This window comes from Magnolia sinica, chromosome 14 (assembly GCF_029962835.1).
Source record: "Magnolia sinica isolate HGM2019 chromosome 14, MsV1, whole genome shotgun sequence".
NCBI classification, from domain to species: Eukaryota; Viridiplantae; Streptophyta; class Magnoliopsida; order Magnoliales; family Magnoliaceae; genus Magnolia; species Magnolia sinica.
Window position 1 is genome coordinate 81352527 of NC_080586.1, and position 27233 is coordinate 81379759.

Below are 27233 nucleotides of genomic sequence, written 5' to 3' on the forward strand. Positions count from 1 at the left end.
TAACCTAAACCAAACTTAAACCTAAACCTAAACCTATAACCTAAACCTAAACCTATAACCTAAACTCAAATCCCTAAACCTAAACCTAAACCTAATCCTATAACCTAAACTCAAATCCCTAAACCTTAACTTATAACCTAACTTAAACCTATACTTATAACCTAAAACTATTCTCAAATCTCAAAACCTATAACCTAAACCTAACCTTTCCCTAAACCTATAACCTAAACTCAATTCCCTAAACCTAAACCTAAACCTATAGCCTAAACTCAAATCCCTAAACCTTAAACTATAACCTAACCTAAACCTATACTTATAACCTAAAACTATTCCCAAATCCCAAAACCTATAACCTAAACCTAACCTTTCCCAAAACCTATAACCTAAACTCAATTCCCAAAACCTAAACCTACACATAATCCTAATCTTAACTCCCTAACCTAAACCTAAACCTAAACTTGAAAACCCAAACTTAAACCTAATCCCGAACCTAAACCCAATTTCCTAAACCTAAACCATAACCCATTCTCAAATCCAAAAACTTATAACCTAAACCAAAACCAAAACCAAAACTTATAACTTAAACCCGAACCCATTCTCAAATCCCAAAACCTATAACGTAAACATAAACCTTAACCTAAACCTATAACCTATAACCTATAACCTAAACCAAAACCTATAACCTAAACCAAAACCAAAACCTATAACCTAAGCCTGAACCCATTCTCAAATCCCAAAACCTATAACTAAACCTAAACGCATAACCTAAACCAAAACCTATAACCTAAACCAAAACCAAAACCTATAACTTAAACTTGAACTCATTCTCAAATCCCAAAACCTTTAACCTAAACCTAAACCTTAACCTAAACCTATAACCTATAACCAAAACCTATAACCTAAACCCGAACCCATTCTCAAATCCCTAAACCTATAACCTAAACCTAAACCTAAACCTTAACCTATAACCAAAACCTATAACCCAAACCCGAACTCATTCTCAAATCCCAAAACCTATAACCTAAACATAAACCTTAACCTAAACCCATAACCTATAACCTAAATCAAAATCAAAACCTAAACCTATAACCTATAACTTAAATCAAAACCTATTACCTTTCCCTAAACCTTAACCAAAACCTATAACCTATAACCTAAATCAAAACCAAAACCAAAACCAAAACGTAAAACCTAAACCTTTAACCTATAACCTAAATCAAAACATATAACCAAAACCAAAACCAAAACCTATATCCTAAACCCGAACCCATTCTCAAATCCTATAACCTAAACCTAAACCTAAACCTATAACCTATAACCTAAACCAAACGTATAACCTAACCCAAAGCCAAAACCTATAGGCTAAACCCGAACTCATTCTCAAATCCAAAAACCTATAACCTAAACCTAAACCTTAACCTAAACCGTTAACCTATAACCTAAATCAAAACCTATAACCTAAACCAAAACCAAAACATATAACCTATAACCTAAACCCGAACCCATTATCAAATCCCAAAACCTTAACCTAAACCGAAACCAAAACCTATAACCTAAATCCGAACCCATTCTCAAATCCCAAAACCCAAACCTAAACCTAAACCTAAACCTAAAACCTAAACCTAAACCTATAACCTAAACTCAAATCCCTAAACCTAAACCTACACCTAATCCTATAACCTAAACTAAAATCCCTAAACCTTAACTTATAACCTAACCTAAACCTATACTTATAACCTAAAACTATTCTCAAATCCCAAAACCTATAACTTTTACCTAACCTTTCCCTAAACCTATAACCTAAACTCAATTCCCTAAACCTAAACCTAGACCTAAACCTAAACCTATAGCCTAAACTCAAATCCCTAAACCTTAACCTATAACCTAACTTAAACATATACTTATAACCTAAAACTATTCCCAAATCCCAAAACCTATTACCTAAACCTAATCTTTCCCTAAACCTATAACCTAAACTCAATTCCCTAAAGCTAAACCTACACCTAATCTTAATCTCAACTCCCTAACCTAAACCTAAACCTAAACAACCCAAACTTAAACCCAATCCCGAACATGAACCCGATTTCCTAAACCTAAACCATAACCCATTCTCAAATCCACAAACATATAACCTAAACCTAAACCAAAACCAAAACTTATAACCTAAACCCGAACCCATTCTCAAATCTGAAAACCTATAACCTACACCAAAACCTATAACCTAAACCCGAACCCATTCTCAAATCCCAAAACCTATAACGTAAACTAAACCTTAACCAAAACCTATAACCTATAACCTAAACCAAAACCTATAACCTAAACCAAAACCGAAACCTATAACCTAAGCCCGACCCATTCTCAAATCCCAAAACCTATAACCTAAACCTAAACCTAAACCAAAACCAAAACCAAAACCTATAACCTAAACTTGAACTCATTCTCAAATCCCAAAACCTTTAACCTAAACCTAAACCTTAACATAAACCTATAACCTATAACCTAAATCAAAACCTATAACCTAAACCAAAACCAAAACCTATAACCTAAACCCGAACCCATTCTCAAATCTAAAAACTTATAACCTAAACCAAAACCTATAACTTAAACCAAAACCAAAACCTATAACTTAAACCCGAACCCATTCTCAAATCCCAAAACCTATAACCTAAACATAAACCGTAACCTAATCCTATAACCTAAACTCAAATCCCTAAACCTTAACCTATAACCTAACCTAAACCTATACTTATAATCTAAAACTATTCCCAAATCCCAAAACCTATAACCTAAACCTAACCTCTCCCTAAACTTATAACCTAAACTCAATTCCCTAAACCTAAACCTACAATTAATCCTAATCTCAACTCCCTAACCTAAACCTAAACCTAAACTTGAAAACCCAAACTTAAACCCAATCCCGAACCTGAACCCGATTTCCTAAACCTAAACCATAACCCATTCTCAATTCCCTAAAGCTATAACCTATAACCTAAACTTAAACCTAAACCTAAACCTAACCTAAACTTATAACCTTTCACTAAACCTTTAACTTAAACCTGAACTTAAAACTTAAATGTATTCTCAAATCCTTAAACCCAAACCTACACCTAATCCTAATCTCAACTCCTTAACCTAAACCTAAACTTGAAAACCCAATCCTAAACCCGATCCCGAACTCGAACCCGATTTCCTAAACCTAAATCTTAACCTATAATCAAGTTCCCAAAAGCTATAACCTATAACATAAACCTCAACCTTAACGTAAACCTAAACTAAAACCTATAACCTATAACCTAAACTTAATTATAACCTATAGCCTAACCTTAACTTAAACCTATAACCTAAACCTAAACCAAAACCTATAATCATATGGTGAGACCATTTCTTTTATGTTAATTTCATTCCTCTTTGAGTTTTTTTTTTTTTTAATTCATTAAGGAAAAAAAAGTGGTTATACGTGATGCACTTCTTTCACTGTCTTTCTTTTCCCCAATGGGCATTCTAATTTATGAATGACATGACTGTTTGTAGGATGATGGAATATACGAAGCTGTTGAAATTTCAGGGTGAAGTCGAGCACATTTCTCTAATGAAGCTAAAGATTTGTATTTTCAGCATTATTGTAATTGTAACTGTAATTGATTGTAATTGTAATTTGATTGAATGAAGGATTATAATTGTAATTGATTGAATGAAGGATTGTAATTGAATGAATGAATGATGTAATTGATTGAATGAAGGATTGTAATTGAATGAATGAATGATGTAATTGATTGAATGAATGAATGATTGTAATTGAATGAATATATGATTGTACAGGTGGTAACTGAATGAACAAATGATTTAATTTTTCAATGTACAAAATAGCTACGGATATTGACCATAGCCACTAATCCGACAGGTATAGCCTTTTCAATTTTGACATATTGCTACGAACTTTCAGCTACAAATAATATCCGTAGCTGTTTGAAGTTTTTGCTACAGATATAATTGCTACGGATTATATCTGTAGCTATTTAACCTATAGCTACGGATTAAATCCGTAGCCACTAATCAGACAGGTGTAGCCTTTTCAATTTTGGCCTATTGCTATGGACTTTCAGCTACAAATAATATCCGTAGCTGTTTGAAGTTTTTGCTACAGGTAGAATTGCTACGGATTATATCTGTAGCTATTGAACCTATAGCTACGGATTAAATCCGTAGCCATAGGTTCCAGACCTATTGTTATGGCACCTACGACGACGGTCGTGTTACGGAATAGCTATATCCGTAGCCTTTCTCCCTTTTTTTGGTAGTGGTCATAGATTGTCCAGAGCAAAACGGCACGCATCTTGAATTTATTTTTATGATATGTGTCAAGCGTCGTGACCCCTTTATGCCATAAGTCTTGCAATTTATCAATCAATGGTCGCAAATAAACATCAATATCCTTTCCTGGTTGTTGTGATCCCTCAATGAACAAAGTCAACATAGTAAACTGAGGTTTCATGCAAAGCTTTGGTGGAAGATTATACGTCACACACATAACGGGCCATGAACTATGAGCTGTAGTCAAAGCACCGAATGGGTTAACCCATCTATAGTCAGGCCCAATCGAACATTACAAGGCTCAGTTGAAAAATCCATATACTTCTCATCAAGATTCTTCCATGCAATAGAATCAGCCGGATGCTCCATCTTTTCAGGTTGCAATTTTCTGGTTGAGTGTTAGGACATTTCTTTCGCTAACCATGGCATATTGAACATTCTTTGTAGCCTTGGTGTTAATGAAAAATACCTTAACACCTTAGCAGGTACTCGAGATTGTTTTTTCTCAACATTCATTTGTATTACAAGTTGGACAACTGATTTTCATCTCGTTCTCTTTCTAGTACAAGATATAGTCATGTGGACAAGCATAGATCTTCACATAATCAAGACTCAACTTTGTAATGATCTTCTTCGCTTGGTAGGTATTAGTAGGGGCCTTCTTACTGGAAGGTAACACCTTCTTTATTAGTTGAAGGAGCTCTATAAAGCTTTTTTCGCTCCATCCATGGTTCACCTTTAATTTGAAAAGTTGTACAATAAAAGTCAGCACGGTGAAATCTTGGGCCCCTGGGTATAGCTCAATCATTGCGTCTCGTAGATTTTCTTCAAACTCATCAGTTTCATTTTTCCCAAAGACGCCTTCGACTACAAGGGTCACATTCGGCTCATCCTATACAACTTCATCTAGGTTATTACCATCGAGTTCTTGAACAATCACGTTGTGAACCTCATTTAAGTTCAGGACATTGTGGTATTGTTGGTAACTTGATGCATATTCAGTATGCTTAGGCGATACATACTCACCATGCATGTCCCAAACCCTATAGCTTGAGTCGAATCTATTTTTCATTAGATGTATTTCCAAATCATCATAAGAAACTGGTAATCATAAACATTTGCAAGTGGCGCATGGACAAAGAATGGTTTCTCTACCAGGAAGGTGTTCTCGTGCAAACTTCACAAAGCTTCTGATTCCAGAAATAAAACGAGGGTTCGGAAAACTTAGTGTCATCCACTCCCTATCTGTTATAGCCGAATCCTAATTAACCGCTGGGTTCATTTTGAACCTGCACCTTACAAAAAAAAAATTATTATTATTATTTTTCACCCATTCACGGATCTAATTCTAAACACATGCATCTATGAATATCATTGGAATTTAGTCTTTTAATAGCTTTAAGTTTTCATGGGCATATCACGAGGGACCTGGATTGCCTACTTACGGTGTTGTGTGGGTCACCACATGATGTATGTGTTTCATCCATGCCATTCATCCATTTTTCTACATCATGTTAGGGCATGAGACTGAAAAAAGGAAGATCCAAATCTTATGTGGATTACATAAGACGAAACAATGATTATTGAATGCCCATTCATTTTTGGGCTCGTGACCCGCGATGATATGGAAAAATGAATGGACAATAAAGCTCAAGACCCACATCATGGAAAGTCTAGATTAATGACTGTTTGTAGTACGAATAATATAAACCATCAATTTCCTTAGCCATTGATTGGATAGTTAAGATCATCTAGTCAAAAGTGATTTTTTTGAGAGAGAGGGGCAATCAAGGATGGACCCATTTGATGGATTGCCCATATTGAGGGTTGGGACCAACTTGGATTTAGGTACAAGGCATGTTCCATCAGTATCGAGCAAGTGCTTGCCATCAATGAGATTTTTGAGAGGAATCCCACCATTGTTGAGAACTACGGAATTTGGTTGCGATACCAGAGCAGAACTTGTTACCACAATATATACAAGGAATACCAGGACACCACTCTTAATGGTGTTGTTGAGCACATGTATGACGAGATGACTTCTCACCACAGTGTAAGGTCTCCTTGCATTCGGATCATCAAGACAGCTACCATACCTGACTCGCTTTGCAAGAGAGAAAATACCAAGCAATTTCATGATTCCAAAATCGAGTTCAAGTTGGTGTTCAAGAAGGTTAGGCCACCAACTAGGAAGCTTAAGACAACATTCAAGGCATCGAGGCCTAGCTAATTTGTTCATGTAATTCTGATCAATGATGTCTGCGACTTTATGTTGCCAGATCAGATTCGTTGAAACTATTAGAAAGTTGAGATGCTTCCAAATTATTTGGGATTTTGGTCTATATGGCATAAGCTTTTCTTTATTGGTTTTTATATTTTAGAAATTTTAAGTGTGGTTTAAGACATGATGGTGAAGGATATTAACTTGTTTTTTATTTCTAAAAAAAAAAAAGGTACAAGGCATGTTCATGTATATGTAGTGCCAGACTTGGCACCAAGCTCATATGTTGGACATAAATGCCATTTTGACACATGTGGGGTCGACCTCTAGCATGGCATGTTCATGGGTTTGTATCAAGCATATCATGCATGACTTAATGGAAAGAATTAAGAATGATCAACATTGGGGACAAAGACTCCAAGGATCCTTACTACCTAAGGTCAAGAAGGCTATACAGCTATCTTCAGTTATAACCACGACACCACTACATGGCTAAAAGAGATTACTAACGCTCAACAATAACAACATGCTTGAAGTCCATGGCTGAGAAGACGCTGCAACATCCTCAGAAACTCCTAGGTAATAAAAACCTATCTTGCATCAAACTACAACAAATAAGAATCCAAACACAAATTTACCTCAAACATTAATGACTTGACTGGAGACAACAATACACCTCAACTTTTCCTCAAGTCTCAATCATGGATTGTTTAATCTATGTAAGATTCATGGGTGCACTGCTTCTAATATCTAACTTGTTGTCAAGTTGAGTTTGAATTTGTAAACTTTGACAGAGAGCATTCAAATTATTATATATAAATAAATATAAATATAAATATAAATGTATATAGGAAAACAAATTCAAAGTATGGAAACTGATTTCACAAACTAGTCCCAATGCATGCCATGCGGCATTCTCAAGCCTTCTAGGGTTGCACTGCTTCTAATCTTTAACTTGTTGTCAAGTTGAGTTTGAATTTGTAAACTTTGACAGAGAACATTCAAATGATTATATATAAATAAATAAATATAAACATATATACATACATATATGTGTGTGTGTGTGTGTCCGCGCACGCGTGTGGACATCAGAAAAGGCACCAGCCGCCACTCAGAACAAGAACCCAAGCCTACAGAATCATCAATGCATATATATGATATGTACATCAGAGCATACAACGCCTTGTTTGGCTAGAGAGTCCACTTCAGAGTTTGCCTCTCCAGAGATGACCTTTAAATTGATTGGATGCACTCTGCACAAGTCCTAGGCTTCCTCAAATGCTCGTTATATTGAGATTATGAATGTTCTATCACAATTGCAAAGAATTGCTTGGATTGAGAATTTGTATTCCAGATTTGCTGCATTGAGTGCTATAAGCATAAACTAGACCATCTCTTTCTTATGTTTGCATTTCTTTTCAGTGGCTTATAACTTATCGGTAGAGTTTTTGTTGTTCATTTTCTTCAACAGAGGTGTGATGATTGCGCCCACCACAATTGCATCGCAATATATTCCACAAGCTTGCAGAGGAGCAGTTATTCTTGCATTTGTATGGTTTCTGCATAGGTGGAAGACAAATGTATTTACTCGTGCTCTAGCCACCCAAAACATAACTGGGCCTGATCGAGAAAGGTTGCTAGCCTTAGACTAACTCTCATCCGTGGGTCTCCTTGTACTAAGATTGATGGCTTCAGCTGAGGCTAGTGGTGTGGCTATGCAATCTATTTTGACCGTTGGAGGCATAGGAGGTAAACTCAAATGTCTGTTACTAATACTAGTGGAAATTTTCTATGATCATATGATTTCTTATCCAGCCATTTCAACAAACATATAGCATACCATTTCAAATTAACTCTCCAATCATGTATCTATTACAGAAGATTAAAAAAAAAAAAATCACATCCACCCATTTCAACAAACATATAGCATGCCATTTCATCAACCAGTTAGCGCATATCAAATCTGAAAGACAGGAAAAGAGATACAAATAGAAGAAGATATCAAACCTATGGAGAGGAGCTTCACGGCGTGTGTTTCTTCGAGTAGGAGATTCACGGCTACCGTAATCGAGAGAGAGAGAGAGAGAGAGAGAGAGAGAGGGCGTTCACGGCCTATGTTTCTTCACGGCTGATGCATTGGAGAGAGAGGGAGGAGAATGAGAGTGATGGAGTAGAGATCGGGAGGGAGAGAGAGGTTAGGGCTAATTAGGGAACAGAGAGAGAGAGAGAGAAGAGGGCGTTCATGGCTGATGCATTGGAGAGAGAGAGAGAGGGAGGAGAATGAGAGAGATGGAGCAAGGATCGGGAGGGAGAGAGAGGATTAGGGAAAGAAGAGCTTTCCCAAAGCTCTGATTAGGGAACGGAGAGAGAGAGAGAGAGAGAGAGAGAGAGAGAGAGAGAGAGAGACCGAGACAGATAGACTGAAAGACGGGTGTTTAGGCACGGCTCTGTTTGAGCACGCGCCCAAATTTGGTGTTTTACTTAACGGACGGACGTAGAAGCTGCAATCAGGGGATCCGTGGGGCCCATCATGACGTATTTCATTAATCCATTCTGCTCCATAAATTTAATAAATTATTTTACTTTATGATGGAAATTTTCAGATATATTGAAGGCCAAAGTAGACCACACCATAAGAAGAAACAGTAATTTAATATCAATGTTTCCTACCGTGTGGTCCACTTAAGCCTTAGATCAAGCTGATTTTTTTTCGTCATATTTAAAAATATATAGACGGCTCAGATAGAACATATTGTTTTTCTTAGGCCTTATAGAGCCCCTTATAATACTATTAATTAGTAATGTTGTATAAACTTTTTAGCTACAGATTAAAACCATAGCAATCATAGTTAAGGTTTATGTCCGTAGCAAAAAAGTAACGTGGTCTGAATCCTTTGCCCCTTTTTTTGGTAGCGTTACTAAGTGAATTACATCTCATAGTGTAATCATTACTTTTTGAGTTTACCGTTTTACATTCTGTAGTGTAATTCATAACAGTAACCAGGTAGCTGGTAATCTTTAGTTGTAATACGAGTCCAAGCTCTCGCATTGAATTTAGTTCATCCATCGAAAATGTGTTTCTCAGCTATTCTTCGCAACCGATTATAAGGATCTCTTTTTCTATTTTTTATTTGTATTGAAAATTCATTTCGTACAGAAGACAAATGTGCAACCTATCACCAGCGGACGAACCCTACACTCTGAATATCAACTGATCTGATTTTACACATCGAGGAAGTGGTTGAATGGGCAATCGATCTCTTTGAACCTCAGTCATATACTACATGTCTCCATATGATCTTAACGCACGGGGTCATTATTGTTCGAATTGAATTGAAGCTGCAATTTCAATTCTAGCACGCACGCGCACTTAGTGCAGAAAGCAACTGCAAACGTTTGGATAATATGATATTTGTTTTTCCTCTTCATCTAGGTCTTTGTGACCTTATGAACAGATTGGATGGAAAATAAACGTTACGGTGGGCCCTACGAATGTTTTAACCGTGATAATTGTTGTCCCTACCACTAGTTGTTATGTGATCCACTTCCGCTTTAGATATGACTCAGTTTTGGTATCATGCTCTAAGGTAATATCGCATAATGGATAGGGTTGTACATCGAGCTAAGCCGAGTCGAGGTGGGCCAAGCTTGGCTTGGCTTGTCCATGCTCTTCTCGGGCTCGAGCTTTGCCCCGAGCTTACTATTGAAGCTTGGCTTGTTTGGCAAAACTTTCGAGGCAAGCTAATGGATCGAGTCGAGGTGAGATTACCTCGAGTTGAGTCAAGCTTACTCCTAACCTGATCCAAGCCGTAAGCCGCACTTGACTTAACCCAGCAACCCGACCCAACTGACCCAACCCCCAAATCAAATATTTAATTAATAATACACACACACACACATATATAAAATATTAGATAAAACTATAGATGGTACTTTGTTGTTGATATTGAGAGAGAGAGAGAGAGAGAGAGAGAGAGAGAGAGAGAGAGAGAGCTCAGGTGAGTGTAGGCCGTACGGCTGAGACGAGCCAGGTAAATGTTGAGTTAAGCTTAGGCGAGTGGCCGAGTGGAGAGAGAGAGAGAGAGAGAGAGAGAGAGAGAGGCGGGTTAAGTAAGGAAGGAAAATGGTATGAGAGGAATGGACGGATACAATAGGGTTTATGTTTTAATTTTTTTAATTTTTAAATATAATATAATATACATTAATATATATAATAATATATTCGAGCTTCGAGCCAAGCCGAGTTCGAGTTGAGTCGAGTCAAACTCCACTATGTTTGAACTTGACTTGTTTTCAAAACGAGCTAGGTCATATAAAGCTTGGCTCGCCTTGATTCATAGTTCGAGTCGAGTCAAATCGAGCTAGATCGAGCCAAGCCGAGCGAGCTTTTCGAGCTAGCTTGGCTCGTGTACATCCCTAATAATGGATGAACGGTGTGGATATAATAAATACATCATTATGGGGCCTTGTAACTTTGATCCTCTTTGAACCGTTCCTACAACTCAGGAGCTCAAGGAGTGTAATCCACGTACTCACACAAGCCAGGTTGGTGGTGTGTGGTACACCAGCCAATCCTCTTCAGTCGGGAAACGGGTTGGCTACTCCCCCTGCCACCAGCCAATGGCTCATGGCCGGTGCTCTATAGGCCCATGATGATCCATGTGTTTCATCCAATCCGTTCATCTATTTTTCTAGATCATTTTATGGTACGAGACAAAAAATGAGGTATGTCCCAATCTCAAGTGGACCACATTACATGAAATAGTGTTTAATGAACGTGGACCATTAAAAGCTTTTTGGGGTGTATAAAAGCTTTGGATCAAGTTGATCTTTGTTTGTTCCCTTCATCTGGGTGTGTATGACCTAATAAACAGATTGGATGTCATGTAGATAGTACAGTGGGCTTTAGGAGGATTTTAATGGCGGATACCCAATCACTATTGTTTTCATGTGGTGTGGTCCACCTGAGATTTATATATCCATCTTGTTTTTGGGATCAAGTCCTAAAATGATTTGTAAAAATGAATGAATAGAATGGATGAAACATATACATCATGGTGGGGCCCATAGAACACTGGCCACTAGCCATTGAGATGGAGGCAGGGGAGTAGCCAATCCATTTCCTTTTATTTTATTTTATTTTACACACGCACACACACCCTACACACTCACGCCGGTGGAATTTTACCACTATGGATACTCAAACCCTTGGCCGGGTGTTGAAACTCCTGAGAGTCTACCACCCAAGCAAGAGTAAGGATCCCAATCCGTTTTCCTTCGGATGCGGATTAGGCACTGATAGATTGAGTAGAGAGACTCGCTACTAAAGTGACGTCTCTAAGTCCTATGAACCCTACCATTACGTATGTATTGTATCAGCACTGGCCCTCCATTTGGATAGAGCATTTTAGGGCATGATATAAAGAATTAAGAATGAGGCAGATCCAAAGCTGGAGTGGACCCCACTGCATAAAACAGTGGGGAGAGTGAAGCCCACTGTTAAAACCTTCCTAAGGTCCACCATGATGCTCTAACCTGTTCATGTGTTAACGGAGACATGAAAAAAGGGAAATCATAAATATTAGCTTGATAGAAAACTTTCGTGGTGCTTAGAAGTTTTTAATGGTGGGTGTCCCCACTGTTTTCTGTGATGAGGCGCCTTAATATAATCTCTCCAAATAGATGGACAATGTGGATACAAACATACATCATGGTGGGGTCAAGATCGTGGAGCTCGGGCGCAGTGAGTTGGGTAAGAAAGGGACAGACAGGTAAAGTAGGGTTTAAGGTATATATATATATATATATATATATATATATATATATATATATATGTATATATATATATATATATAAAGCAAGCTTGGCTCGTGTACAGCTCTATGCATCTGGTTTGCACATTCCAATATTCTCTATGCATCTGGTTAAGATTACACCCAGATCCATAGCTCAACTGGCAGACTGAGTGGAGATACCTGGTTTCAACACTTGAGGTCTTGGTATCGACCACTAGCAGGGGTGGCTAACATGGAGTGTGTGTACTGACATGGGTGTGTACTAACAAGCTAACCCAAAAAATTAAAAAAGGGCAGGTTCAGATTTCCGGACTGGGAGGCAGATAGAGACGTTGGGTTGCAACGTGGCCAGTGCTGCAGCTAATGTGATTGGGAGCTGGCACGAAATTGAGAATGTCAGGGAGGGTGGGAGAATCGACATTGTAGCTTGGAGATGCCATTGGATTGTTGCAGCAGGCAGCTGCATGTGATCCAAGTCGGGCTGCAGATGGAGAAAAACAATATCTTGCCACGAGTTTTTAACTGAAACTGAGATTCTGGACTAATTTTGACAGGCAAAAAATTGAACGTAACCCTTTCATTTTTTTTGGAAGTTACTTGTTTCCAAGTAGGGCCAGAAAAGTCGGAATTTTAAATAGAGCCAGCCCGAAACAGTTCAAAATCAGGGCTGACACCTATCCAGGCCCAGCCCGTTAACAGCCCTATTTCCAAGTGAATGGTTGAAGATAGCAACATATATTAGAAACAAATAAACAAAAACAGAGTTATTTCACTTAAATCAGAGAAGGTAGTGTATTTGGCAAAGGGGAATCCAAGCGTCCCGATCATGAGAGGTTAGAGATGTCCCCATGCTTTAAATGATGCATGGGACACCACACCATGTTGTGGTGGTGGAGACGTGGGAACGTCTCCTAGCGAGGGAGCGGATTAGGTGTTACCAGCATGACAGGGCCTACCTTGATGTTGTGTTGCTTATCCATGCCATCCATCCGTTTCTACAGACCATTATAAGATGGAGTACCAAAAATTAATATACAAATCCATATTTCAGGTGGACCACACCACAGGAAAAGGCGGCGAATGAGTGCCTCACCATTAAAAATTCCAAAGGGCCCATTGTATGATTTTGATAACTTTTATTTGCAATCCAACCTGTTGATAATGTCAAGAATATCTGAATGAAGGGAATATAGAAAGGCAGATTGATCCAAAACTTTTGTAGCCCACAAAAAGCTTTTAATGGTTATTCATCATTTTTTCCATTGGTATGGCTCACCTGAGAATTATACCTTCTTATGATTTGGTAGTACGTCCTAAAATAGGATGAAATTAAAATACAGAAAAACAGCACGGATATACAACGAATACATCAAGGTGGCCCCACACAGTTAGGTAACACCCACTAAGCTGTTACCCAGTAACTGCTAATCAGCTCCCATCTAGTGAGAGACAAGAATGTGCTATTTTTCTTCTATAGCAAATTCATGCATAGTACGTGTATTATTTGTATACCATATTTTTGGCCTATGTCAAATTGCTAACTACGGTTAGTTCTAGCAGTGGACTTTACAGGCCGATTGGGCTTCTGAGGCTCACACCATGGTTTGGGTTCACACCATGATTCCATAAACTTGATTTACATCCATAGTTAGCCCGGAGACGGGTTTATTTATTTTTAGACGAAGTCTGTCTAAGTCTTCTCCGTGGTCCATTGGGGGACTTGCATCGGTGAAGTTACAAAGGAAGACTTTAGACCAAGCCTGTATCAACTCATTCGGAATTGGGCCTAATCACAGTCCTTTATAACTTGGGTCTAATTTTAAATTGGGAGTTTCAACGCTGAGATCATGGATTCAAGTGCCCATATGTTGTTTGTGAGTGTAAGCGTGTGTGTTTAATAAAATTAAATTAAATTTAAAAAAAAAACCTATTTTTAATAAATGGGAATGGCATAGCCTTCTGATAGGCCTCAATTGAATATGATGTAAACTTGGTCCATGATCAACGTATTAACCGTGCCTGATGTTTGGCCCCAAGCCTAACCAGCTTGCCTAACAATATGCATGTATAAAAAGACATAGACCAGCCCGTCCACTGCCATGCTTGGTCATTGATCTGAGTTTTGAGCCTATGCTTGAATTTGTGGCCCCTCAAATAAATTGGCCGGCCTAATTACATCTCAAACTAGGCCCATCGAAGTTCTTACTTTTTTCTTTTTTTCTTTCTTTCTTCTCGTACTGTCTGTAGTTTCTCAATTTTATGTGATATTCACTGAGTTCTTGTTCGGGACATACAAACATTTTGTTTCTCTAGGATGAATGCTGGTGACAATCTTTGTAAATTGAGATACTTGATTGATGAAAATTTTTGAACATGTGAGTTCTATTATTAAAAAGTTTTTGAAGTCGTCATCTGCATTAGTTTTGAGTTCAATCTTGAGCTGACAAATTGACAGAACAGAAAAAAAAAGGGGTGTTATGAAGTTTGTTATTTTGAGTTTTGACTAGCTTAATTGTGAGACAATGTTGTTACCAATCACACACGCCAATGAAAATAGTTGCTAGAAGTCTAATTATGTAGTTTGTTTGACAGATGAATAGTTGCTAGAAATTGTGAGTGTGAGTGTACCTCCACCTTTACCTAGTATATATGTTCATCTGCGGAGTTCCACAACTTAAGGTTGTATACATTTAATCTAATCTTGCATAGGGTGGGACATGATGAGGTCGATCACCATCTTCTTCAGGGATAACTACTCTGAGTCCATGTAGCTCTCTGGGCCTTTCACAGAGCTTCCTCAAATCGACAAGGGATAAAAGCAGGAATAATTACTAATTTTTTTTTAAAATAACTTGATTGATGGAAAAAAGAAGAAGCAAATTACAACTCTTTAAATAAGGAACATAAACCTAGGACAGAATTTTACACTTAGACTCCAACTTAAAAAACTTAAAAACGTGACTTACTGTAAATAGAAAACTTACTATTTATAGACAACCTCTATTCCTACTAAGCTTCATGGTTTTCGGCCAAAAATAGTAATTGTCCAATTTGGCCCAACCACATTATTCTCCTAACTTTTCTAAGCCCTTTTCATGTTGGCAGACTTCTACAACTCAATGGATCAAAAGTTACACTAGAACTAAAACTTAATATTTATAGTAAAAATGAAATTAAATGGGACTTTTGACTATCGATTTAATAGAATCTTGCAAATCTAGCATGGGAAACCCAGCATAGCAAGGTTGGTTGTCTTAAGTAGGTCCTCCTACCCCAAAGTCATGTATAATATGTCAAAAAACTCATCCCGATTAGCAAGATACAATTGATTTAAGGTTTTGACGGTCCGGATCATTTCCACTTCCGATTAGGCCTTCTCTAGTCCATCTTTGTCATGAAGGTGTCTTCTATGATCGGGCCTTCTCTCTGGTCCTTTTCCATGAATGTGTCTACAACCCGCTCTACGTCATAATCCTACAGTATTGTAGCAGTGGACATAGGACAATAGTTGATCTCTTTTAGGAAATAATTATATGAACTGCATATGAGTATAGGAATCCATTGAGGAAATCTCTACCATTGATTCCGAATTTCAAATCAATCAAAGCTATGCATCTTGATAGCCCGATCAAACCGCCTCATGTGTTTATCTTGAACTCTATGTCCTTTCTAATAGAGACCATGGTGGAGTTGATGGAGTGTGTCTACCTGATCCTGATTTGTTATTGAACAAGTTGAAAAAGATTCATCAGCTATCCCATTCTCTTAATTTTGATCAATGTATGACTTGGGATCTTATTTGCCTGATATTCACTTTTTCCTGATTTAGGTCTAAACAATGACCAGATTTGTTTGGATATTGGACCGATCTTCTGATATTCGATATCATCGAAGTATTTTTAAATTCGTCAAATGTGTATGGGAAAATCTCTCATTTTAAAAGGACTATGAGAGATGGTCTTACTGAGTATATTATACTACATTTGTGATAGGATTCGTCCTCTCTTGGTGGATCTTTATATACATGTTGGACGCATTGTCGCATTAATTGGCTTGTTAATTGTAGCCATGTGGCATGCAATGGTTCACTCCCCTAAAGGAATGCATAAGGGTTTATACCACCACATTGTTAACGAAATGCTTATCGCTGAAGGAAGATCTGTTGGTCATATCTTCAAGTGTAAGTCAGATTTTCATGAGTAATAAACTTGTAGTTCCAACACATGGTAGCTTTTCATTGATCTATCTCAGGGCACTGAAAATAGGTGTAAACCACTCATTATGTGGGGCCCAACCATTATGTAAACCATTCATTATGTGGGGCCCAACCTTCAATATGGGTTGTTTGTCATGTTGGCCTACCTTTGATGTCGACTTTCTATAATGTGGTCCCACTTTTATTGTCCACCATCCATCATGTAGGTCTCACCTTTGATGTGGACCGTCCATTAGGTGGGACCTACTTGATGTGGATCCTCCATCATGTAAGGCTACACTCTGATGTGGGCGCTACACTCTGATGTGGGCCATCCATCATATGGGTCCCACCTTTGATGTGACAGTGTATTATATGGGACCACCTTGATGTCGACCATTCATCTTATGGGGCCCACCTTTGATGTTACCATGCATGCATTATGTGGGCCTACCTTGATGTGGGCCATTTATCATGCAGCGCCACCTTCAATATGTGTCATTCATCATGTAGGGCCCACCTTAAAGAGATTGTAAAGAGAAAATAAGTAGGCAAGCTGGGAATTACTTACAACGTTTTGAGAATAAAATTGTTTCGTAATTAACCGGATATATGTCTAACGTGAGCTCTTAAAAGGTAAATGACCCATCCATCACTTATTTTTAGCCGGCTTTTAAACAGTCAAGTGGTAAAATCAAAGTTTTATCGGTAAAATCAAAGTTTTATCGGACAGTCTATTTTCAAAATTAAAGTTTACTTCTTTTTTTTTGTTTTCTTAAATTAGGCGAACAAGCTATTATTAATAGAGATGCCAAATGGCTCCTCTATTTTTTCATTTATTTTATTTTAATTATCTATTTTTATCCTTTTACTGCTGCGATATATATAAAGTACTCTCTTAATTGGTAACAGCGACTGGTAGAACTTGGCTACGATCGAGGACGAGAGACGAAAGGCTACATCCATGCAGTTGGTTACACGCATATGTCAAATGAAAGTCCCTGTCCTTAAATCTCTTTTTTCTTTCATGCATTTGGTTGCATCATGCATGCAAATCAAGGTCATTAATTTTCAAATTCCCGAACGTCTAGGTAAGGTTTTTCTGATTAAGACTTGTATGAGCTATTTATTGCTTACTTTTCATCCACTCTAACAAACTTTCTCTGGATGAGACTTGTAGGTCTACAATTTAGACAGCTATACTTATATATTGACAAATTGACTTTGACTTCAATCTCCGTAATTCACACCAGATATGGCTCATAATAATCCATATTGATAGATATTTGCTTGCACCACAACTAAACTTTTGAAATTATGGTACCTAGTTTTGATGTACCATGAACCAAAAATTAACCTTATTTGGTTACATGACTACCAAATTGGTGGCACTTATTAAACTATTAGAAATGAAAAATATTTAACCGTCTTATTTACACAAACAAATGTCCATAAATCAGAGGATAGGTTTGTTCAATCCATCTGATCTTGGGATTGTAATTTTGTGACAAAGTTCTGATATATGGCTTAATGGTAAATAAGAGTGTATTTTAATACTCCAGTCATGGATTTGAGTGCCTACGATTAATTGAGGTCATGGATTTGAATGCCTATGATCCCATAATAGAGCAAGTTGAAGGATAGGGATTGCCCACGATAGCGTGAAAAGCCAGTCACTTCTGCATGGTGCTTGTGAGCACCGTCATACTGCATGTGTTTTGTCTATGCTAGCCATCTTTTTTCCTTATTTTATTTTTATTTTCGCATTATTTTAGGTCATGAGCCCAGAAATTTATTAGATCCAAATCTCACGTGGATCACACCAATGGTGATTGAACGCCACCACTAAAAACTTCGTAGGGCTTAAAATTTTTTAAGATGAAGATGAAATGAAATTTGTGTTTTCCCTTTATCCAGTTGTATGTGACCTAATCAACAGGCTGGATGGAAAATAAACATTATTGTAGGCCGTGGGAAGTTTTTAATGGTGGTCGTTCAATCATCACTGTTTTCTTGTGGTGTGGTCCACATGAGATTTGAATCTAGCTCATTTTTTAGCTCATAACTTAAAACGATCTGGAAAAATAGATGGACAGTTGGATAAGACATATATATCATGGTAGGTCCACATTGTATTGTTCGGTAGCCAACTCACTGCCAGCGTCGGTAGGCAATCCGCATCCGAGGTTGTGGTACATTTGATGCCCATGTGATATGCTTGGATCTTACACGTGTGATATCTGGACCATTCATTGATGGGGTACCACCGTGGATGGGCCGCCAGCGCATTTCTAGTTATCTTAGGTACCGATCAGAGGAAAGTATCAGATTGGATGTGGAGCACGGGCTATGTTTACGGAGCAATTATATGTTGGAACGAGTAGCTTTAAGCATTGATCTGATGGATAGATCATGCCCGACTATGTCCATCAAATGTTTTGCTTTCGACCATTGCTGTATTTTCTTCCTATCTGTTTATTTCCTTACCACCAATAAAAGGTTCAGGATCATTCAACTAGGAATGTTTTGAGGAATCAACATCCATTACATTTCCAAATAAGATTAACGGTTTGGATCGCTAGGCCACGGCCCAGTTGTACAGACACAAGGCAGAAAGCACCGGGACATTGGATAGATCCTCTGCTTGAGGAAGCAGATTGGCCGTTGTACCACGCACCACCCACCTGACTGGTGTGTTGTTGTCACCAAGTTCTGTGGGTCCCATCATGAGGCATGTATTTTATCCAAACCGTCCGACCATTTGGCGAGCTCATCGTAAGGCTTGAGCCGAAAAATAAGAGATCCAAGGATCAAGTGGACCTCACTGCAAAAGCAGTGGCAGATTGAACGTCTACGATTGAAACCCATTAATTTGGATCACAGAAGTTTTCCATCGACGTTATATTTGTTTTTCCTCTACAACTAGTTCTGCGTTACCTTAGGAAATAAACACTATTCTCAGCCCTATGTCCCCACTGCTATTTATGGTGTGGTGATCTTAAGCTTAAGATATTACTCATTTTTGGCCTCATGTTTTATAATGATCTCCCAAAATCAAAAACGTTATGAATATAACAAATGTTTCATTGGGGGGCTCATGTAACTTTTATCTCCTTTGAACGGTTGGTACAACACCAGAGCTTGATTTCGCAAAATGGATGAATAGTGTGGATATAATAAATACATCATTGTGGGGCCATGTAACTTTGATCTCCTTCATCCATTTGAGAGATCATTTTAGCGCATAAGCCCAAAAATGAGTCACATCCAAAGCTCAAGTAAACCACACCACAAATAATAGAGGGAAAATGATTATCACGGCCCACCATAATGTTTATTTTCCATTCAATCTGTTCATAAGGTCACACAAACCTTGATGAAGAGGAAAAACAAATATTATATTGATTCAAAATTTGTGTGCCTCCCCAAAAGGTTTCAATAATAGACTTTCAATCCCCTGTTGTTGATCTTCAATTGGGCTGGGTAGGATTGTTCAACGTAACTTCACATAAGATATGTTGTTAGGATCTTCTAATATGGGATATTTGGGGACCCCATGGTCTATCTAGGGAATGTGTTCACATGGAAACGTCACAACAGATGATGCAGGGATGGATGTGGTGAGGTCTATCACCATCTTCCTCAAGGGGGGATAATAACTCCAAATCCATGGAGCTTCTTTCGACTCCTCCAGCATATGAGGTAAAAATAAAATTTAATAAATTGATTGATGATAAAAATAAATTTACAATCCATTAGATAGTTATACGAAATCTATGAAGAAGTTTCATAATCAAACTCACACTCCCTAAAAAAACATGACTTACTATAAATAGTAAAGTTACTATTCACAGACAGTCATGATTTCTACCGGACTTCATGGTTTTCGGTCAAAACTAGTAAGTGTCCAATTTGGCTTAATCACGCTATTCTCCTAATTTTTCTAAGCCATTTTCATGTTGGGCACGACTCCTAAAGTTCAAAGGATCAAGAGTTATAATGGAACTAAAAGTTATTATAGATAGTAAAAAAGAAATTAAAAAAGATTTTAGACCATTGATCTGATGGAATCTCGCAAATCCGGCATCGGAAACCTAGCGTAGTGAGGTTGGGTGGCTAAAGTAGCTTCTCTTACCCCAAAATCATATATGATACGTTGAATAACTCGTTTCAGTTTGCGAGATATGCTTGTTTTAGGGTTCTGACGGTCCTAATCACTTCCACCTCCAATCGGGCCTTCTCTAGTCCATCTTAGACATGAAAGTGTCTGTGACCCACCCTACATCAAAGGATAGATGATGTCTAGCTGTATTAAGGAAACACATTAACATTTTTCTTTCCATTTTAATTATAGAAGCTATAGGTACATGGTTACAAAACTGGCAACTTAGATAAACTCATCCGGTCTTTAGTTTAGTCAGGACTCACCCAAGACAGGGCTGAATAGGCCAACTTGGCTGAATCGGTAGTGACTCAAGGGTTGACTCATGGTCTGGAACTAGATCAGATGCTTCCAAATCTGAGTCAACTCAGATAAGTCACCGTGGACTCGTACAAGTTTTAAAACCATTATTAGCTGTGATATTTATTCGATCTCTACAAATTCAATGACTTCCACGAAATAGGCCATGGAGAAGATACCAAATTGAGTTTTTCTTGTCTATGTCCCCTTACTTTTCCATGATTTGTAGTTTGCATGACTTTATGGGCTGGATTATTGGGTCGTGACTTCTCCATTGTGGGGTCTATGAGTGATACCGCTGATGTAATGGTACAATATCAACTTGGAAATTATTAAAGATTATGCTATTTTTCTTGGTTTCTCGCAAACGGTGGGATTGCATACAAGATCACGTTGAAGAGACGTGAGCTCGTTCGTTTCTCTGAAATGTTGGGACCGCATACAAGATCACATTAAAGAGGCTTGACTCTTAATCAAATGACGACATCTTGACTTGGACTTGAATCACACCAGTCCCATCAGCGTGTCTGATACGATACGCTGATGTTACTAATACATAAATGATACAGGTAATCTCCTCTACCGGGCAAGAAGATTCATGAGGTCCGGATTTGCCATATCTGCAATGTCCTAATGGCTCAGTTTTAAAAAGTGGGCCCATGGCAGAGGTGAATGTTCACGCCAGAGCAATAGACCTAGCAAGACTCCGTATGTTGACTGTCTAAGTCCATTACAGCTTGACATTCATAAATGTACAACCATTTCCCACCATTAATATCATAGGCCTCATGTTTTTAGCATGGCTCAAATTTACTCTAAACTAATCACCCAGCAAGACCGTCTACAACTGGGCCACACCTGGATGAACATGATTGAAAGGGAAGAAAAATGAGACATGAGTGATATGGTCGGCCCTACCATGAAGATCACTTGAAATAAAAATTAGGCTCATCCACTCATCATAGGACATATGTCGCCCGACCATGAAGATCACCTGAAATAAAAATTAGGCCCATCTACTCCTTATCAGGACATGCAGCTGGAATCTGATCTAATAAAACATACAGGACTGGCCCACCTTTCAGAGTATCAACCTGCTAATTTGTGAAGTAGGGTGATCTTCACAGTGGGGCCTACTGTTTTGACTGCACCAACTGATATTCTACACAAGTAGCATATTGGCCAGGAAGATTGTACGCACCACAAGTTGTGGAATGGTTTCCTGCATGTGTTCAGTTCTAATGGTTATATTCCAGGTGTGCTACCTAATAAGTGGACCGTCTATCATGTGGAGCCCGCTTTATGTAGATAGTTCATCCTGCGGGGCCACATTTTGATGTGGGCCATCTATCATTTAGGGCCAATCTTTGATGTTCACCATCCATCATGTGGATCCCACTTTTGTATAGACCAAGAATCATGTGGGGCCCAACTTTCAATACTAATTGTTCATCATGTGAGCCCACCTTTGATGTCAACCTTTTATCATGTGGTCTTCCATTATCCATCATATGGGTCCCACCTTTGATGTGGGTCCTCTATCATGTGTGGCCCACCTTTGATGTGACCGTGCATTTGTGAGCCCACCTTGATGTGGACTATTCATCATATCGAGCCCCACCTTCAATGTAAGTTCCTAATCATGTGAATCCACCTTAAAGAAACTAAGAAGAGAGGAGGGTAAGATGGAAATTATTTAAAAGGTTTATATGCTTAAGCTAAATAATCTCTTAAAACACAAGTAACCTCCTCATGATTTGCTTTCAAAAGCTTTTTAACTAGTTTTTAAAACCAATAAACTCAAAAAATAGAGCTTTATCAAACGGACTTTTTAAATTTAAAAAAGAGTTTAATTATTTTTTATTTTTTAAATAAGCATATAAGTTCTTATCATTAAAGATGCCAATCGGGCACTTTGATTTCTCTCAAATGGTGGGACTGCAAACAAGATCATATTAAAGAGGCATGACTCCTATTCAAATGGGGCAGTCTTAAAAAATGGGCCCTTGTAGAGGTGAATGTTCACCAGAGCAGTAGATGCAGCAAGACAGTATATTACCCATCTATGTCCAGTCCACAATAACTTGACATGCATGTAATTAATCCCACCATTAATATCATAGGCTTAGACCATGGCTTAAATTTACTCTGATCTAGTGACCCAGCAAGACTATCAACAGCTGGGCCACACCAGTACGAAAGTTGAGAAAAATGAGCCATGGTGTACTAGACAAAAAAGGTACCACACCGTGCCATCTCATCTGTACCATTAAGGAAAAAAATCATGGCACAAAGCAAAAATGCACTACGAAAACAAGCTACAAGAGATGGAATCTCACCAATCAAAGCTCTAAGCTTTTCCTCTCTCCAAAACTCTCTCAGAGGTTTTTAGCACTATTTGCATTAACCATAATCCCATTAACACTGTCTTAAATAAGAAAAAAAATTGAAATAGAAACAAATCACATTAAAAAAAAAAAATTTTAAAAGTGCAAACTGTACAATACATCGACATTTTGAAATGGGATCAATTGTCGACCAACATTTTGATCTGTTGAAAATACAAAAAAACTGTCCAATTCTTTTTTGCCTACAAAGCAATTTAATTCGATGTCATTTGATTGTTCGACCAAATTTTGACTGGTCAAAGGCCCCTCTTTTAGCACAGAACGGAAGCATCTCATTTTTAACACATGAACCAGGCCAGATGTGAACTTAATTTTAATATCATGGGCTGTACTTAATAGAGCTTGGCCTGGCCTCAGCTGTCCGTTAAAACCTTAGTGGCAGGTCATTTTATCTATGGTTTGAGGAGACTCGCCTGGTGGATGCGAGGACCTAGGTAGAGACCGACGGTCGGTCCTGTCAGGGGTTTTGTCGGGCCCACTGTTATGTATATATTTTATCCATGCTGTCCATCTATTTTCAGAGATCATTTTAGGGCATGTACCTAAAAGGAGGCAGATCGAAGGCTCAACTGGACCACACCATAGGAAGCACTAGGGATTGAACCTCTACTCTTGAAAAATTCCTAGGCCCACTATGATGCTTATCTGCCATTCAACCTGTTTATAAGGAAAACATAAAGATCAAGTTGATCCAAAACTTGTGCCCCAAGGAAGTTTTCAACGGTAGGCTTTCAATACCCATTCCTTCCCACGGTGTGGTTCACTTGAGCCTTCGATCTGCCTCCTTTATAGGTTTATGCCCTAAATGAACTTTCAACATGGATGGACGGCGGGGAAGAAACATATACAAAACGGTGGGCCCACAGAGCCCTTGACAGGACCGTCCGTCTCTGGCACCTTGGATGTCTGTTTAGTCTGTATATGAATGGCACGTGTTAGGAGAAAATGGTGGTTAACTATCTTGATGGATGGATACAGTCTTCAAATCTTATAAATTGAGGATAGCGTCGGGAGAAATTATCAAAGAAGCTATTTTGTATTTCTACAGCTGAGAGAAAGAATGGAGAGAAGAAGCTTTCTTGTTTCCCTCTTTCTAATAAAAGTGATAATATATTGGGGAGGATTTTGGATGGTGAGTAGTAATTGCTTGGATTCCGAGAGAAAAGCTCTGACCACCTTTCGGAAGGCTCTCAACGATCCCTCCAATCTTCTCTCTTCTTGGGATGATGGCTCAGACTGCTGCAAATGGAGAGGAATTACCTGCCACAACATGACTGGGTATGTTCTTAAACTCGACCTCCACACTTATAACGGCAGTTATTTGGATGATGGAGGCCTCTTAGATCCAGCTTTCAGTCTAAGTGGCGGAATTGATCCAGCTTTGGTTGAACTGAAGCATCTTCAGTTCTTGGACTTGAGCTTTAATGGTTTTAATGGCACCCGAATTCCAGATTTCTTGGGTTCGATGAAGGAGTTGAGGCATTTGAACTTATCATGGGCAGGGTTCGGAGGGACGATTCCTCACCAGCTTGGAAACCTCTCTCACCTCATTTCCTTGCGCCTTTCTTCAGATTCTTTGAGTGCCAAAAACCTGTGGTGGTTGACAAGCCTACCTTCTCTCAAGTACCTCCGCATGTCTGATGTGAATCTTTCCATGGCAACCCATGATTGGGTGCACGTAATGAACATGTCTCCTTCCCTCGTTGAGCTAATCTTACCTGGTTGTGGTCTTTCATATATTTCTCCAACTCTTCCTTCTGTTAATTTCACATCTCTCCGTGTCTTTTATCTCAGTTCCAACAACTTCTATTCTAGCATTCCAAACTGGATAGCTAACATTAGTAGCCTTTCGTATTTAGATCTCAGGTATTCCAATTTTCATGGTCCAGTTCCTTACCAATTTTCACAACTTCCCAACTTGGAAGAGTTGCTCCTCGGAGGAGATGCAAATAAACTCAGTGCTAACTGTTCAGAACTCCTTGAAGGCAGCTGGAGTAGGATCAAGTTACTTCTACTGTATTTGGGTAATCTATATGGAGAAATCCCAGTGTCTATTGGCAATATGACATCACTTGAGTCTCTCTATCTGTCTTTTGATGAGAATACAAGAGGTAGCATTCCAAGAGCCATAACTAAGTTTATCAATTTAGAGATCTTGGAATTGTATGGATACCATATGCATGTGGCCATTCCTGATTGGTTACCTGAGCTAAAAAATCTTAGAAGACTTGTTCTCCAAGATTGCATGCTACTGGGCCCAATCCCTGCAGTTCTCCTTGGTGGATTGTCTTCCTTAGAATATTTTGATCTCAGTTCGAATCAGTTGAATGGGACAATCCCAACAACTTTAGGACAACTTTCTAACTTGTCTTTTCTTGACCTCTCTTACAACTCCTTGACAGGAATTGTGTCTGAAAGTCTTTTTGAAAACCTCAAAAACTTGAACTTCTTGCTTTTGTCTTCCAATCCTTTGGTTTTTGATCCACACCCTGATTGGGCCCCTCCATTTCAGCTTTATATGATTAGTCTAACATCATCTCATTTAGGTCCTCGATTTCCTCCTTGGCTACGAACACAAAAATCCATACAGATGTTGGATCTCTCTAACTCAACTATCTCTGGCATCATCCCCACCTGGTTTTGGGATTTAACATCCCAACTTGTTTCACTGAACCTTTCAAATAACAATATTTCTGGCCAATTGCCCAACATTTTAAAACTGCAGTCTCAGGCCAACATTGATTTGAGTTGGAATAATTTCAGTGGTCCCATACCTTGCATATTGAATGGAGCCACAATACTCGATCTCTCCAATAATCAATTTTCTGGGCAAATCCCACCAAATTTTACATCCACATTGCACGATTTAGAAATATTTTCTGCTAAAGGTAACCAAATCAGTGGTATAATTCCCTCATCCATAGAAGAAATTAATTCCCTGACTGCCCTTGACCTTTCCCAAAACAATATAAGTGGTATCATTCCATCGAGATTGGGTAATTGTGTAGCCCTTGAGGCGCTTGATTTGAGCAAGAACAGGTTGTCGGGAGGAATACCTAGGTCTTTGGGTCTGCTACGTCGACTCCAAACATTGCACTTGAGCAACAATGCCCTATCAGGAAAAATCCCTTTGCCTTTGAAGAAATGTCCTAGTTTGGAGACTCTCGACCTTGGATACAACAATTTCTCAGGTCATATTCCCACTTGGATTGGCGAAAGCTTTCCAGCTTTAAGAATTATGCGCTTGCGGTCAAATATGTTTACTGGCAACATCCCACCACAACTATTTAACCTAGCTTCACTTCAGTTCCTTGATGTGGCACAGAATTTTTTATCTGGTTCAATTCCCCAAAGTTTTGAAAATCTCATGGCCATGAAGAATGAGCAGAAGATAAACTTGTTTCTTACCTATGGTGAGATGGAGACAACATATAATGGGAAAAATTTTGGACTGACAGAAACATCATATTACATGGAAAACTTGCTTGTGTCAATGAAGGGGCAAATGCTTGAATATACTCGAACAGTTTCACTGGTTACATGCATGGACCTTTCAACAAATAACTTATCTGGAGTGATCCCTGAAGGACTCACAAGTCTTTTGGGATTGCGTGTCTTAAACTTATCTGGAAACCATTTGACTGGAGAGATCCCAGATAAGATTGGTAAATTGACATTGCTAGAGTCTCTTGATTTCTCAAAAAATCAACTTTCAGGTATAATTCCACAGAGCATGTCAAATTTAACTTTTCTAAGTCACGTAAACTTGTCATATAACAAGTTTTCGGGAAAAATTCCATCAGGAAATCAGCTCCAGACACTTGAAGATCCATCCATGTAT

At 38.5% G+C, this 27233-nt stretch overlaps 1 protein-coding gene across 1 annotated transcript in view; it reads left to right on the forward strand.

Moving 5' to 3' along the window:
- The first annotated feature begins 24389 nt into the window (after window positions 1-24389).
- LOC131224724 (receptor-like protein EIX2) overlaps window positions 24390-27233 on the forward strand; it is a 190394-nt gene continuing 187550 nt past the window's right edge. The window contains exon 1 of the mRNA XM_058220039.1: window positions 24390-27108. Coding sequence (XP_058076022.1) covers window positions 24453-27108 — 2656 coding nt within the window. The 5' untranslated portion in view covers window positions 24390-24452. The remainder of the gene's footprint in view (window positions 27109-27233) is intronic.